The sequence below is a fragment of the Corythoichthys intestinalis genome, chromosome 3, assembly GCF_030265065.1.
Source record: "Corythoichthys intestinalis isolate RoL2023-P3 chromosome 3, ASM3026506v1, whole genome shotgun sequence".
NCBI classification, from domain to species: Eukaryota; Metazoa; Chordata; class Actinopteri; order Syngnathiformes; family Syngnathidae; genus Corythoichthys; species Corythoichthys intestinalis.
This window is the reverse complement of record NC_080397.1, coordinates 9,355,648-9,369,620: the sequence shown is the minus strand read 5'-3', so window position 1 is coordinate 9,369,620 and position 13,973 is coordinate 9,355,648. Positions and strand designations below refer to the sequence as shown.

The 13,973-nt window shown below is 39.9% G+C and overlaps 1 protein-coding gene across 2 annotated transcripts in view; it reads left to right on the top strand.

Moving 5' to 3' along the window:
- The window catches only part of bin3 (bridging integrator 3), an 87,597-nt gene that overhangs the window by 27,001 nt on the left and 46,623 nt on the right, over positions 1–13,973 (top strand). For both annotated transcript variants that reach the window (XM_057832914.1, XM_057832915.1), the window contains 2 exons: positions 6,078–6,139; positions 12,186–12,322. In XM_057832914.1, the coding sequence (XP_057688897.1) occupies positions 6,078–6,139; positions 12,186–12,322 (199 nt within the window). The remainder of the gene's footprint in view (positions 1–6,077; positions 6,140–12,185; positions 12,323–13,973) is intronic.

Genomic DNA, 13,973 nt, shown 5'->3' with positions numbered 1-13,973 from the left:
GTGACAAAGAAGTATCTGTTCCAATCACTCTATCAGAGAAAAATCAGAGTTGTAGAAATGACTGGAAACTCAAGAGGCCATGACATTATGTTCTTCACAAGTGTATGTAAACTTTTGACCACAACTGTAGTACCCCGATGAAGACTATTCTGATCAAGATTTTAATCTGAACGAGAGCGGTGGTTTACGTAGATTTATAATAATCTGATCAGCGCACATGAAAACGCTTATTTAACATTTTTGGAACGAACCGTCCTTACCTCGCCTGTCTGTGACGTCAGTATACGTGTTTCTCTTTTTCCTGGAAGCCAGGAGATGCAAATCAAGCAGAAGACTGAACTGGTCTGTATCCAGGAGATATTAAAAGATCTTACAAAAGAAAAAAGAGCTGACCATAGAAAAACAGGAAAAGTACGCGAAATAACGCTAATGTTTTAAGTAGAAATGGGCAGAGCGATGTTTTGTTCACATGGCTTCGTTATGGCTTCTTTTTCTACCACTAATATTGCCGATATATTTGGTCAGTGTGTGCATGTTAAAATAATTCGTTTTGACCAAAAGCGTGATGCCTTAACCCGAATAGAAACATGAAAATAATGCATCTGATTGTAATTTTAATGTCCAAATTGATTGGATTAAGGAAATTTTGTTCATGTAAATGTTGCCAATGATAGACTAGTGCAGTACTTCGCGAATAGTGGGGCGTGCGCAGAGCGATGCTGGGGGTGGCGCATGTGACCTCGGGGAACATACCATACCATAAGCCTGAACGATATATCGTTTAAACATCGCCATCGCGATGTGCGCATGCACGATACTCCCATCTTAAGGACGCGCGATAGTTTTTTATTTTTTTTCCTCCCAATCCACAAACCTTTGATCTGCTTCATTCGCTCGCATAGCCTCTCTCACCCCCTTTCCCAGCGCTCAGTCACTGCGCCACTTGCTTATTAAAGTTGACGATGGCTTTGATCTGGTGAAAGAAGCCGGTCAGCAATCTGTCAATCATCGTTTAACTTGTTAAACAGTTTCAGCAAAGAGGCGTGGGTTGGAATGAAAGTGTGTGTCTGTGGGGGGAGAATGTGTGTGTTTTGAACCAAGCAAGAGCACACAGCAAAGAGCACTACACCTATAAGGAGCTAAGACGAGGAAATATGACAAAGCGTATGTAGCGTTTGGCTTTTGGCTTTGACTTTTAATAATACAGTGGGAGATGAGAAAAGACAAGTTTGTGTCTAAAAATGTTTGCAGCGCACAGCAGGAAGCCTAATCAATTAAGAAGTCACTAAGACATTAGACCCCTATCACATTAATTAGCCACCTGATTTTTTTTTTCAGCGAAAACATGCCTAATATTGCCAACAATGTTCTCGGTTTTTTAGTTACATTAGCAAACCAGCGAGCGCTGTTAGCATCATTTAAGATGGCATACCAATTTTCTCAGTGTAAAATAACCCCACACTATAGCAAAGGAGTTGATACTGCCTCCAGCAAAAATAAAAACTATCTCTCTGTCCCTCTGTCCAATGACACAGTCCTTTTTGTTGTATTCATTTTTGTTTTTTCGGTCAAATTGTTGGGCGTATTGTCCTCATAAATTAATGTTGCTAATCAATTTGAATTTGTTATTATTTATTGATTTTATGAAATTTTATTTTTCAGTATCAAATGGTCAAAAAATTTAACATTGAGTGTATTTTTATAGTTTGGATATGACTTTTTTTTTTAATTCAGGCAAATTGATGCGCTTTTTCTGTTACAAACAAAACAATACTATTAAGTTTATTGTAAGTTGATCCATAATCCTTATTTCCTTTAATATTAAAAAGGACACTATGTTATGCAGAGGTGTACTTATGATAATAATAATTTTATCGACAAATGATACTATTTACAGTGGCAGCAGACAGTTGGGGGGGTAGGGGTGAAACAGTTATGTATCCCTGGGGGGTTAAGAGAAAATAATTGAGAAGCACCGGACTTGTGTAACTGTGCAGCTATGCTAAGAGTTCCAATATCAATTTGGCACCTGTTGTCACTCTTGGCTTTAGTAATATTAACAAATGAAGGGCGCTTTCTCTCCATTAATTTCACAGTCAAAACAGACTGTCAATGGCCGCCAATGAGTTAAATGAGTGCCCCACAAACGGTTAATTTGATTATTAAATTTTTAAAAAAGAACGCTGCTTTTGGGTAACAATAAGTGGGCAATACGGTGCGTCGAATCTTCACAGCAAGCACAGGAAAAGACTGCAAAGACCAGATACTGATTAAATCTTGCCAAAAGTATTGCTAATAATATTGGCTGTAGCATTTTACCAGAATAACAAAAACACATTTGTGACTATGAGAAAATGAAGCCTGTGATTGCTTCAGAGGACATCTGATGCAGCCCATGAGACCCACTTGCATCTAATTGGTGAGAGTGATATAAGAAGTTACTGTGGAGATTGTTCTGACAGAGCTGTGCTGTGAACAATAAGGCGTCGCGTTGCATCACTCGCCGCGCATGACATTTTTGGAACAAACCTCCATCTGGTCGCTGGCGATTCTCTGTGAAATCCTTGAAAACGTCAAGACGCTCAAAGCATGTTATGATAGGTATTAATTAATGAATCCACACTACCCCTTAGTCCACATGTGTCTAACTCATGGCCTGCGGGACACGTCTTGCCTACGCTGTAACAAAAAAAGTCCAGTCTGCTGTCTGATGAGATTATTAATAGTTATTATTCTTACAGATGCTACACAATGTCCTACAGCTTCATGCAATTAAAAACTTTAGAATAAAAAAACGTTTGAGAACTTGGGAAATACTGTTTATTACACGCGAGTCTAAGTCACATCAACAGTGGATTTAGTTCAAATGTGTTGTGTTGTGCCCTTTAGTTTTTCAAATTTCAAGTGTGTCCATTGTTGACTTTCGATCCCTTTTTTATTGGGAATAAAAACAGGTGGATGAGTAATGATTCATGAAAAAACAGTCACATCCAAATCATCCATGATTTTATTATTATTATTATATTAAAAAAAAAAAAAATGTTATTTCAGATAGGACTGTTCAATTTTGATAGCGAGCATTTATCAGTAATTAGCCTTATCATATTTAATAGACTGTACTATATGCATGTGCACATGCAAACTGACTAAAAGATTTTGAACAGTCTCTGAGTCCAATGTTGATTGTTTTTAAGCAATTTACACTCAAGGCTCTGAAACTGTAAAGCTAAATGCACGTAACAATTTTCAGCATTTTCCGAGTGCCCGTTAGCTTAATGTTAATACGCAATTGTAGACGCTAGAGTTGTCCGATTTAACAGATATCTTGATGTTGTCCAACTCCCCCAAAAAAACCGATACCTACTGGTACTGTATATCTGTGGTTGTGGACTTAACATATTCATTATTTTTCAGTCATTTATTGTTGATTTATTTTTGCACTATGAATCCAAATGGTCTGCTCACATAACAAATCCCAAGCATCTTAGTTTGGAGACATCTAATGGTCAATAAGCATAACTGCTGTGCTTAGCTGTGACCAGCCCTTGTACAAAGGCAGAAGGCTTCCGTATTCACTTTGAAAGCAATATGCATATAGGCCCAAAACTGATAATGAGAAACTTATGTCGATTTGATATTGTCAGTTATCATTTTAAAATGCTTTAATCGGCCAATGTTATCGGCTACTTGATAGTATCAGACAATTCTAGTAGATGCTATTGTATAAAAACCACTAGTTAACCAAAACACAAATAACAACATAAAAGTTGAAGAATCGAAATCGAACAATATGAAAAAAAAAATGTGAGCCTTTTGAGGCCAGATGCATTCCATTTTTGTTCATATGTCAGCATATCTGTGGTGCAGCACTAAAAATAATGATGCGAAGATATTATAAATTTAATCTAATAAATAAGATAGAAATTCCACTTCAGCAATAACGTGGTACAAATTCTAAATAGTCAATCAATTTTGCACAATTCAACATTACTGAAGTAAAATTTGATCGCTCATTGCCACTTTAATTACAGGGTTTATGTGGGTCATTGAAAAGCATTGAAAGTCATTAAATGATTTTTTTCAAAATTCATGCCTTTAATAGCATTAAACTAAATGTTTGAGTAGACATGTGCCGTTTGCCAAAAATTTTCTATCATACCGTCCCTAAGGTATTATTAGCTATTTTGTCCCTAATGAATTTTTTATGTCCCAAAAATGCATGGAGAAATCACTCGCTTGAGGCTGCAAGGAAGGCTAAACCCTCCCCCGCCAGTTGTTGCCTAGTGTCAGTTAGTCAGCTGTGCTACATAAAGGCTGGAGGAGGAGAAACTCCTGAACTTTTTTCCCCCATCGAGGAAAACGAAATCGCTAGTATGGGAATACTTCGGCTAGATATCTCAAAGTAACACATTTTGAGCTGTAATTGCAATACCGTGATACCGAGAAACCGTGATATTTTGGCTTAAGGTTATCATACCGTCAGATTCTCATACCGGCATATGCCTGTGTTCGAAACATTAAAAATTATGTAAACTTGACGGTTAATAAAAGCTTACATTTATCTAAATCTAACTTTGATTATGCGTGTGAGTGTGAATGCAGAGGTGATGTCAGAGGGAGGCAAAGTTTTTTTGAGGGTGAGGTGAGGGGAATGAGAAAAGAAGAAATAAATGGAGTGTGTTTCGCCGTTGACTGCTTCTTATAGCCGGCGCACGAAGATTGGGAAATGCAAATCTCAACACGAGTGGTTGGAGAACGAGCATAAGCAAAGCATATACACTAATAAGTCTCCCCTTGGGTGATCTTAAGCCAGGGGCGTAGGTTTGCATTGGGACGGTTGGGACATAACACAACCAACTTTTCAGGCTGTTTGAATTGTCTCCACCAACTTTTAGGCACCCTTATTTGCATTATATGAGTTCAGTTATACAGGTAATTTAGATTGTCTTCCCATATGTTGTAAGGTTGGAATTGGCATTATTCAGTGAATTATTTTCATTAAGTTCAGACTTACATTTACCCCTTTTTTGCCTAATGTTCCAGTTCATTTTTTTCAGTTTTGTCCAATTTATTCCCACCAAGTTGTTTAAAAGATCAAAGTTTAATAGTAGTATTTTATGGTAATGTTCAATCCATCCTAAATTCCATCAATTCAGTATTGACCAATTGAAATGAGTAGCAGTATATAATGGAGTTTTCATTTCAACTCACTGAAGAATGAGCAACCACAACCAAACAAATCCATTTTGTTTTAGTTTCGATAATATGTGTGGGTACCTCGTTATGTAACAGAGTCCATTGTAGGTGCATGATTCTAATGTATCACAGCGCTTGTTATGTTGCAAAAAGTCAAGTATATCTTGCCCTTGTACAATTCGCATTGTAGAATCTATTTCTCTTTCTGCCTTTTTGGAACCAAATCCCTGTATTTTCATTGCATGCCCCTACTGCCATGTGTACTTGTCCAGTTTCTGACATGCCCCCACAAATTTCCATGGAATATTCTTACTAAATTTATCAATCCAATTCAAAGTAAAGATGAAAGTGAAACCTCATTTCCTTGTTCATCAAAGCAGGAGCAACAATATGACAGTGGTCTCAAGGGAGATTGTAAACCCCTCGTTTGCCTCAATTGATATAATGAACGCCGTGTGTTTTCAGCCTCCTTAGTCTGGTAATTGCCGTTTTTAACACCCATCAATGGAATATGTACAGCGGAATGATGGAAGACATAAATGCTTTTGGAGAAAATGTAGTTGACGTTAACAAGAAAGCTTACCTGTTTTGTTAATTATCTAAAAGATGCTTTATTAACTTTGTGTGTGGAGTCAGTCAAATGTGTAATTTCCTCCTGAAACGCACTTTCCTTTGTCCAACTTTATTCAGACACTTCGGTTTTATTGTTTACAGTAAAACGGTTAAATTCTCATAGTTTTTTCAAATTTTCTACCACTATTTCTTGTCCTTTTGTATCTCTTGAAGTCGTAGACCCATATTTGCTGCTTGCTCGTATTGTATATCGCCACGGCAGATTGCTGTTGATAATCATTTTTCTTCTTCTACTTGTTGTCGCACAGGCTGGAGGATCAGACAAAAAAGCTTCACAAAGACATGAAGAAGAGCACGGAGGCTGATTTAGGTTTGTTCCGCCACCTTCTCGCGCAGTTTCGCTTTTGTCTGCCATCGATCACTACTTGTTCGCGCGCTTGATGTTGATTGGCAGGTTTTTCAAGGCAGCGTAGATATTTGTCTCATTTCGGTTCGTTTGCCCATATGCCATATTTCAACCACTCAACAAATGAAATGAAAGAATGCAGTGTGCCACCTTACTCTTTTATAGTTTTTCTTTCCCTTTCACAAACTGCTAATTAAAAAAAAAAAAAAAAAAAAATCCCTTCGGTCATCAGTTGGCCATCATAACCCACATTTCTGTCCGCCTCACTTGAGAAGAGATCACAATAGTATCCAGCAGAGTGTTACTTGTCAGCTGGTGAGAAAAGCGCAAACACCACACAGAGAGGTAATTAATTGGTCAGAATGGGCCTCAGGAGAGGAGTGCGAAAACAGACCAGTGACTCTTCCACATTTCGATAAAGGCCATTTTCACCATGGCCCCTCTTGTCAGCTTGCGGCTCCCGCAACACAGCTCATTAATTTTGACACCAAAACCATAATCTGTTATATGCGGTATGCTCTATGTCTAAACAAATTGCACTTAAGCAATAATTAATGCTGTCAGATATCGGTGAGAGTATTCAAGACAACGTCTGACCCCAGCAGACTTTTGACTTAGACAATATAGGCAACATTATGCCATAATTTTAGATGCCTTTACTCTGAAAAAAATAGGCAGACATAATTCATTTTCTTCATTTTACTTAAGTAACTTGTTATTCAGAATACCGGTTGTGAATTTGATTAAATTAAGTTAAATTGAATTAATTAAATTAGCTTGCGCTTGGCTGTCACGCTATTGCAGGAGAGAATACATATTTACCACATTTTCCAGACTATTACTCACCCTTTCATGGTTTTGTTTTTTTGTTTTGTTTTTTTTTGTTGTTTTTTTAAAAAACTTGGACCGCCGTCATTTTTCAGGCTATAGTTTTTCGAAAAGCTGTACTATGTTACGTTAACAGATGCCAATTTTTTGCCTGTTGTTCTCCATTTTACTTATAGGTACACGATAATTATTGGTCCGATAATTATCGGTCCGCTAATAGGAACTATGATGTCATCCCAATAAATACAATAACATTATTACTAGGCCCGTTAATATATAGTATAATTATTTTTGGCACGGTGTCGGCGGATTGGGACGTGTGCTTTCCTTTCCACTCCTGTTTTGCCAGTCCAATGTATCAGTGACTGTGGGTGGGAGAAGAAGAGGGAGTTGTGCCACAATTCAAGCACTCCCTTCTGTGACGTAACGCTCAAACGACGGCAGTGTGCTAAAAAAAAAAAGCATGGCGTCAGTAGTGAACAGAAGTACCACGAGGAAGGGAAAAAAGTGTCGGGCTACAACAAATCTTAATAAGCCACTTAAAAGATCGCAATCGCTTCGATGGAAGCCTCACATTTAGTTTGGTGTACCCCTGAATATTGAAGTAAGAGAAAACACCATGGTGAGATCAAAGGAACTGTCTGAGGCTTTCAAAAAGAAGATTGTAGATGCTTATGAGTCTGGTAAGGGATTTCAAAAGATCTCAAAAGAATATATAATCAGCCATTCCACTGTCCGGAAAATAGTCTACAGGTGGAGGGCATTCAAAACAACTGCCAACATGCCCAGGTCTGGCCGTCCAAGCAAGTTCACCTGATAGCCGCCCATACGATGCTAAAAGAAGTCTCCAAAAACCCTAAAAAGTCATCACGGGACCTACAGCAGGCTCTTACTTCTGTTGATGTGGAAGTGCATGCCTCTACAATCAGAAAGAGACTTTTCAAGTTTAACTTTCATTGGAGGTGTGCAAGGAGGAATGCTTTGCTCTCCAAGAAGAACATGAAGGCCAGACTGAAGTTTACCAGAGTGAATGTAGACAAAAACCATGACTTCTGGAATAATGTTCTTTGGACAGATACATCTAAAATTGAATCATTTGGACACCAGAACAGAGGACATATTTAACATAAACCCAATACAGCTTTCCAGGAAAAGAACCCCATACCAAGTGTGAAGCATGGAGGTGGAAGTGTTATGGTTTGGGGATGCTTTGCTACAGCAGGACCTGGCTAGCTCACCATCATATAATCCACCATGAATTCTATCGTTTATCAGAGGGTGCTTGAGGAACATGTGAGATTATCTGTGACAACATTAAAGCTGAAGCGAAACTGAACCCTGCAACATGACAATGACCCAAAACATAAAAAACCCACCAAGGACTGGTTAAAAAGGAAGAACTGGAGAGTCTTGGAATGGCTGAGTCAAAGCCTAGCTCTCTATCCCAGGGAGATGCTGAGGGGTGACTTGAAACTGGCTGTATGTGCAAGAAACCCCTCAACACAAAAGTAATTGTAATAGAGCGGTAAGTGCATCCCACACTTTTTCTCTAGGGCGTGGCCTCCTTTTTGCCTTCGCTGCCGGGGTCCGGGGGGATCGGGGCTACGGTCCCGCGCTGCCCCGTGGCGGCTTCTCGGCGTGCTCCTGCTTCCAGTTTCCCCTCTTTTCTTCCTGGGTATTCTCATTGGGCTCCAGCGTGGGTTGCTGGCTGAGTGCCGGGGGGTCGGTGGGGTGTCGCCCACGCTGGGTGGGGACACTGTCCTGCCCAGGGCCTAGTGGGCCATGGGGGTCCCATGGTGTGCCATGTCAATAAGGGGGTTGCCGCCATGGCTGGTGGGCCTGGGTGGCGGGCATGGTGGCGGTGGCCCGTCCCCTCATCCTTTCCCTACTTAATGGGGTCAAGGATGGTCTGCGGACCACCCTTGATCTCGGGTGGGGGGGGGGCACAGCTCCTTTGCTGGAGCTGCGGGAGGAAGGATGGGCTGCGCTGGCTCACCCCCCTTGATTGGCTGGGGAGGGGCCATGACTCTGAGGCGTCCCCTGCGCAGCATTTCCACTTGTCTGTAGTACTATCACATGTCTGATGGGATTCACGCATGACTGGGTGTAATTAGACACACTCAAGTAGAGAAATTATCGGTTCCAGGATTAGCGATCGGGCAGCATAGAATAGGATGTCAACATTTCCACACTTACAAGTGATCCACATAAAACGGATTTCTACACCTCACATTGCTGATTTATGTGCGCTCCAACCCACCTAATCACATCTCGATTTGACTCTCCACCCCTCCTTTTTCTACTCGGTCATCAGGCTCCCCACATGATGTCAACCGGAAATACAGTTAGCTAACGATAGCACTACTCTATCCATAGTTATTGTAGGCGTTTAATGTATGTCTTGTTTTTATTTGTTCTTCTCTTCTGTCGCCCTCTCCTTTTCTGTTGTCCTTTCTGTACCCCCATAACCCCTTCCTACTCGCTGCTTTCTCCTAATAAGCGAAACACAATGAATATTTACAATGGCAGTATATGATACTCCCATGTAATACATTAAAACTGTTCAGACCAATGGCACACTCAGATTCCCTTTCTTCATGTCAAGCAGCTGAACAGGACAGGGTTTAAAAAAAAAAAAAAAGTATGTTTGCTCTTGGTTTCTAAAAAAAAAAAAATGCCCCCCCAGAAATGCTACTTCTACTCCAGTGCTACTTATATTTGCTTTTTTTCCTCTTTGTACATTCTTTGGTTGGTAAAGTTTATACTGAGGTGCAATTTGTAGTCTAAAAAATCCAGTACTTAAACTGAAGAGCAAGTTGAGTTCAAACTAAGGCTGGGTTATCTGGCCCCGCCCCCCAAAAAATCTGGATTTTTTTTTTTTCTTTCAACTTTAAATGTTGTATTTTAAGATGGAATATACCATTGTATGTTAGCATTAAGCTAGCGGGTGCTTGAAAAACTTTGTTTTTTAGTGCACAATATATGCTATTTTCTTAGTTATGCGTTAAAAAAACATTTCACACTTTTTGAGGGATTGTTTAAAATTTTCCATTTGCATCTACATCTGGTTGCTCAGATATGAGACAGCTGACTATCGGGATGGATCGGGATCGGGAATTGCCCAGCCCTAGTTCAGAATCCTTTAACTGAAGTTCTGTCTACTGTTGAGTTCAAACATGTTTAATTGAGTTTTCCATCAACACTTGATGAAGCCATTTAAAATTGTTGACTTAAAATTTCAAGTTCAATTTTTACACTACTTACAGTGCCTTGCAAAAGTATTCGGCCCCTTTGAACCTTGCAACCTTTCGCCACATTTCAGGCTTCAAACATAAAGATATGAAATTTAATTTTTTTGTCAAGAATCAACAACAAGTGGGACACAATCGTGAAGTGGAACAACATTTATTGGATAATTTAAACTTTTTTAACAAATAAAAAACTGAAAAGTGGGGCGTGCAATATTATTCGGCCCCTTTACTTTCAGTGCAGCAAACTCACTCCAGAAGTTCAGTGAGGATCTCTGAATGATCCAATGTTGTCCTAAATGACCGATGATGATAAATAGAATCCACCTGTGTGTAATCAAGTCTCCGTATAAATGCACCTGCTCTGTGATAGTCTCAGGGTTCTGTTTAAAGTGCAGAGAGCATTATGAAAACCAAGGAACACACCAGGCAGGTCCGAGATACTGTTGTGGAGAAGTTTAAAGCCGGATTTGGATACAAAAAGATTTCCCAAGCTTTAAACATCTCAAGGAGCACTGTGCAAGCCATCATATTGAAATGGAAGGAGCATCAGACCACTGCAAATCTACCAAGACCCGGCCGTCCTTCCAAACTTTCTTCTCAAACAAGGAGAAAACTGATCAGAGATGCAGCCAAGAGGCCCATGATCACTCTGGATGAACTGCAGAGATCTACAGCTGAGGTGGGAGAGTCTGTCCATAGGACAACAATCAGTCGTACACTGCACAAATCTGGCCTTTATGGAAGAGTGGCAAGAAGAAAGCCATTTCTCAAAGATATCCATAAAAAGTCTCGTTTAAAGTTTGCCACAAGCCACCTGGGAGACACACCAAACATGTGGAAGAAGGTGCTCTGGTCAGATGAAACCAAAATTGAACTTTTTGGCCACAATGCAAAACGATATGTTTGGCGTAAAAGCAACACAGCTCATCACCCTGAACACACCATCCCCACTGTCAAACATGGTGGTGGCAGCATCATGGTTTGGGCCTGCTTTTCTTCAGCAGAGACAGGGAAGATGGTTAAAATTGACGGGAAGATGGATGCAGCCAAATACAGGAACATTCTGGAAGAAAACCTGTTGGTATCTGCACAAGACCTGAGACTGGGACGGAGATTTATCTTCCAACAGGACAATGATCCAAAACATAAAGCCAAATCTACAATGGAATGGTTCAAAAATAAACGTATCCAGGTGTTAGAATGGCCAAGTCAAAGTCCAGACCTGAATCCAATCGAGAATCTGTGGAAAGAGCTGAAGACTGCTGTTCACAAACACTCTCCATCCAACCTCACTGAGCTCCAGCTGTTTTGCAAGGAAGAATGGGCAAGAATGTCAGTCTCTCGATGTGCAAAACTGATAGAAACATACCCCAAGCGACTTGCAGCTGTAATTGGAGCAAAAGGTGGCGCTACAAAGTATTAACGTAAGGGGGCCGAATAATATTGCACGCCCCACTTTTCAGTTTTTTATTTGTTAAAAAAGTTTAAAATATCCAATAAATTTTGTTCCACTTCACGATTGTGTCCCACTTGTTGTTGATTCTTGACAAAAAATTAAAATTTTATATCTTTATGTTTGAAGCCTGAAATGTGGCGAAAGGTTGCAAGGTTCAAGGGGGCCGAATACTTTTGCAAGGCACTGTATATTCAGTTAATTAATGTTGTACATGTGACTTCCTATCAACTCCATCATCTGTTTTCTCATAATTTATTAATCTTAAATATGGTTGCAAATACTGTAGGTTCATTTAATTGTAAATGTAAGTCTTTGCGCGTTACACTTAATGTCGCCCTATCATAATGTAGTATTCTTTCCTGTCCATCAGTTGCAGCTATATCGTTAACACCCTAAGGCAGTTAGTTATCAACCCACCTGATAACAGAGGTTTCACTCTATGTAAAGATTGTAAGGATATTCTCATGTTCCTTAGCCATGTCGAAAGCGGCAGTGAAGATCTGCGCTGACCTTCTGAGTAACCCGCTTTGCGAGCAGGACCAGGCCTTCCTCGAATCCATGACAGCTTTGGACACAGCAATGAAGACCATGGACTCCTTCAACCAGGAGAAGGTTAGAATTTCACTCTATCCAGGTCTCTTTTGTATTTTTGGCTCTTGGTATCGGATTGGTATTCATACAAACCTAGACTTGAGGGAAGTAGATAGGTTTTTGTCGATATTTGTTCTCATCCTGTCAACTCCAAACTCTCCCTTATTCTCCCCCCCCGGTTGCCTTTTTATTTATTATTTATTTATTATTTTCAGTCTAAAGCTCCTAGAAATAAATGACATTATCTGCCAGTACTTAAAGTAATTTTTTCTCACTTAAATTTCTTGAAATAAGAAAAATAGCTTGCTGAAAATAAGTTTAAAGGACTTATTTTAAATTGCATGTGACACGAAAAAGCATGTTTATTTCATAATACACGCGGTATTTTATGCTCCTGAATGATATGAACCGCTTGGATGTGTGTGAAGCGATCGCTATATTTATTTAGTTTTTTGAATCCCGTGCCATGAAAATGAGTGACTTCTTGCTTCGGTCTTGTATTGAGGAGGAGGGCGCTGTGACGTGTACGGGAGAAGGCGTCCTCTTCACTATACAGCGTACTGTTGTGTATGAGGAAGAAGGATTCAGCTGATTTTGCGGATTAATACGTTTATTTTTCGCATCACGCCAGCCAAACGGCTGCAGAAAAATCATTCTGTATGAGGGAGAGGCGTATGCGCCTTTTTGGAGTTTCAAAAGGTTCCCATTCACCGTGGATATTGGCCAAAACAAGCCCGACTACTGTGGGACCATTGGACTTACGAGGAAGTGAGTAAACATCTTGTTTAGTATTATGTCAAATATTAATACAGCTATTACAAAGTAAACACTACAAACTTTCTTTAAATAAAGGACTACTTACGTTTGATCATTGATAGGCATGTAAAAAACTCTCCTCATGCACATTAGCAGCAGGTTAGCTGCACAACAACTGTAGTCACCCTCCTCCGGGGAACAAACTGTAAATTGCTCTCCGCCGGGCGGTTTGCCGATCCGCGAAGACAATCGACAACCCAGTCGTCATGTCAAATAATCCAGGCTAGTTATGTGTGATTTTCCGCTTGGAAGACTTTGAAACATCACTCGGTTCGGGTTAGCATGTCGGCTATCTGTCACGCCTCTTGGTTTGTTTACATTCTCCGAAGCCGGGAAAGGGAAATGACATATGTCCGATTTAGGTGTCATAAAATATCGTTCGGGAGGTGCGACAGTAAAGGTGAAGTCGACAGTTTTGACCATTATGGAGTAATTTTGCCATGTCGTCCTGAATAAATGCATTTTTATTATTTCATATTCCATTTAGCACAAGACTGTTATTTTTTCATGACCATGCCATTTATTTAGCAAATGGGGAAAATACTTGGATAAAAAGAATATCCTGTAAAAATATTGAAGTAAAAAGACAGAAACAATTACATTTTGCAGCTCTCTTCGTCGCGTTTTCCTCGTTGTGAATAGTTCCCCCTCGACGGGCTGACTGGTCCTTCTCAAGCCATTTATAAAGCAATTGGGGAAAAATACTTGGATAAAAAGAATATCCTGTAAAAATATTGGAGTAGAGAGACTGAAACAGTGACATTTTGCGGCTCTCTTCGTCGCGTTTTCCTCGTTCTGAATAATTCCCCTCAATGGGCTGAATAGTGAAACCGATGAGCCCAGTCTCCCGCTGACG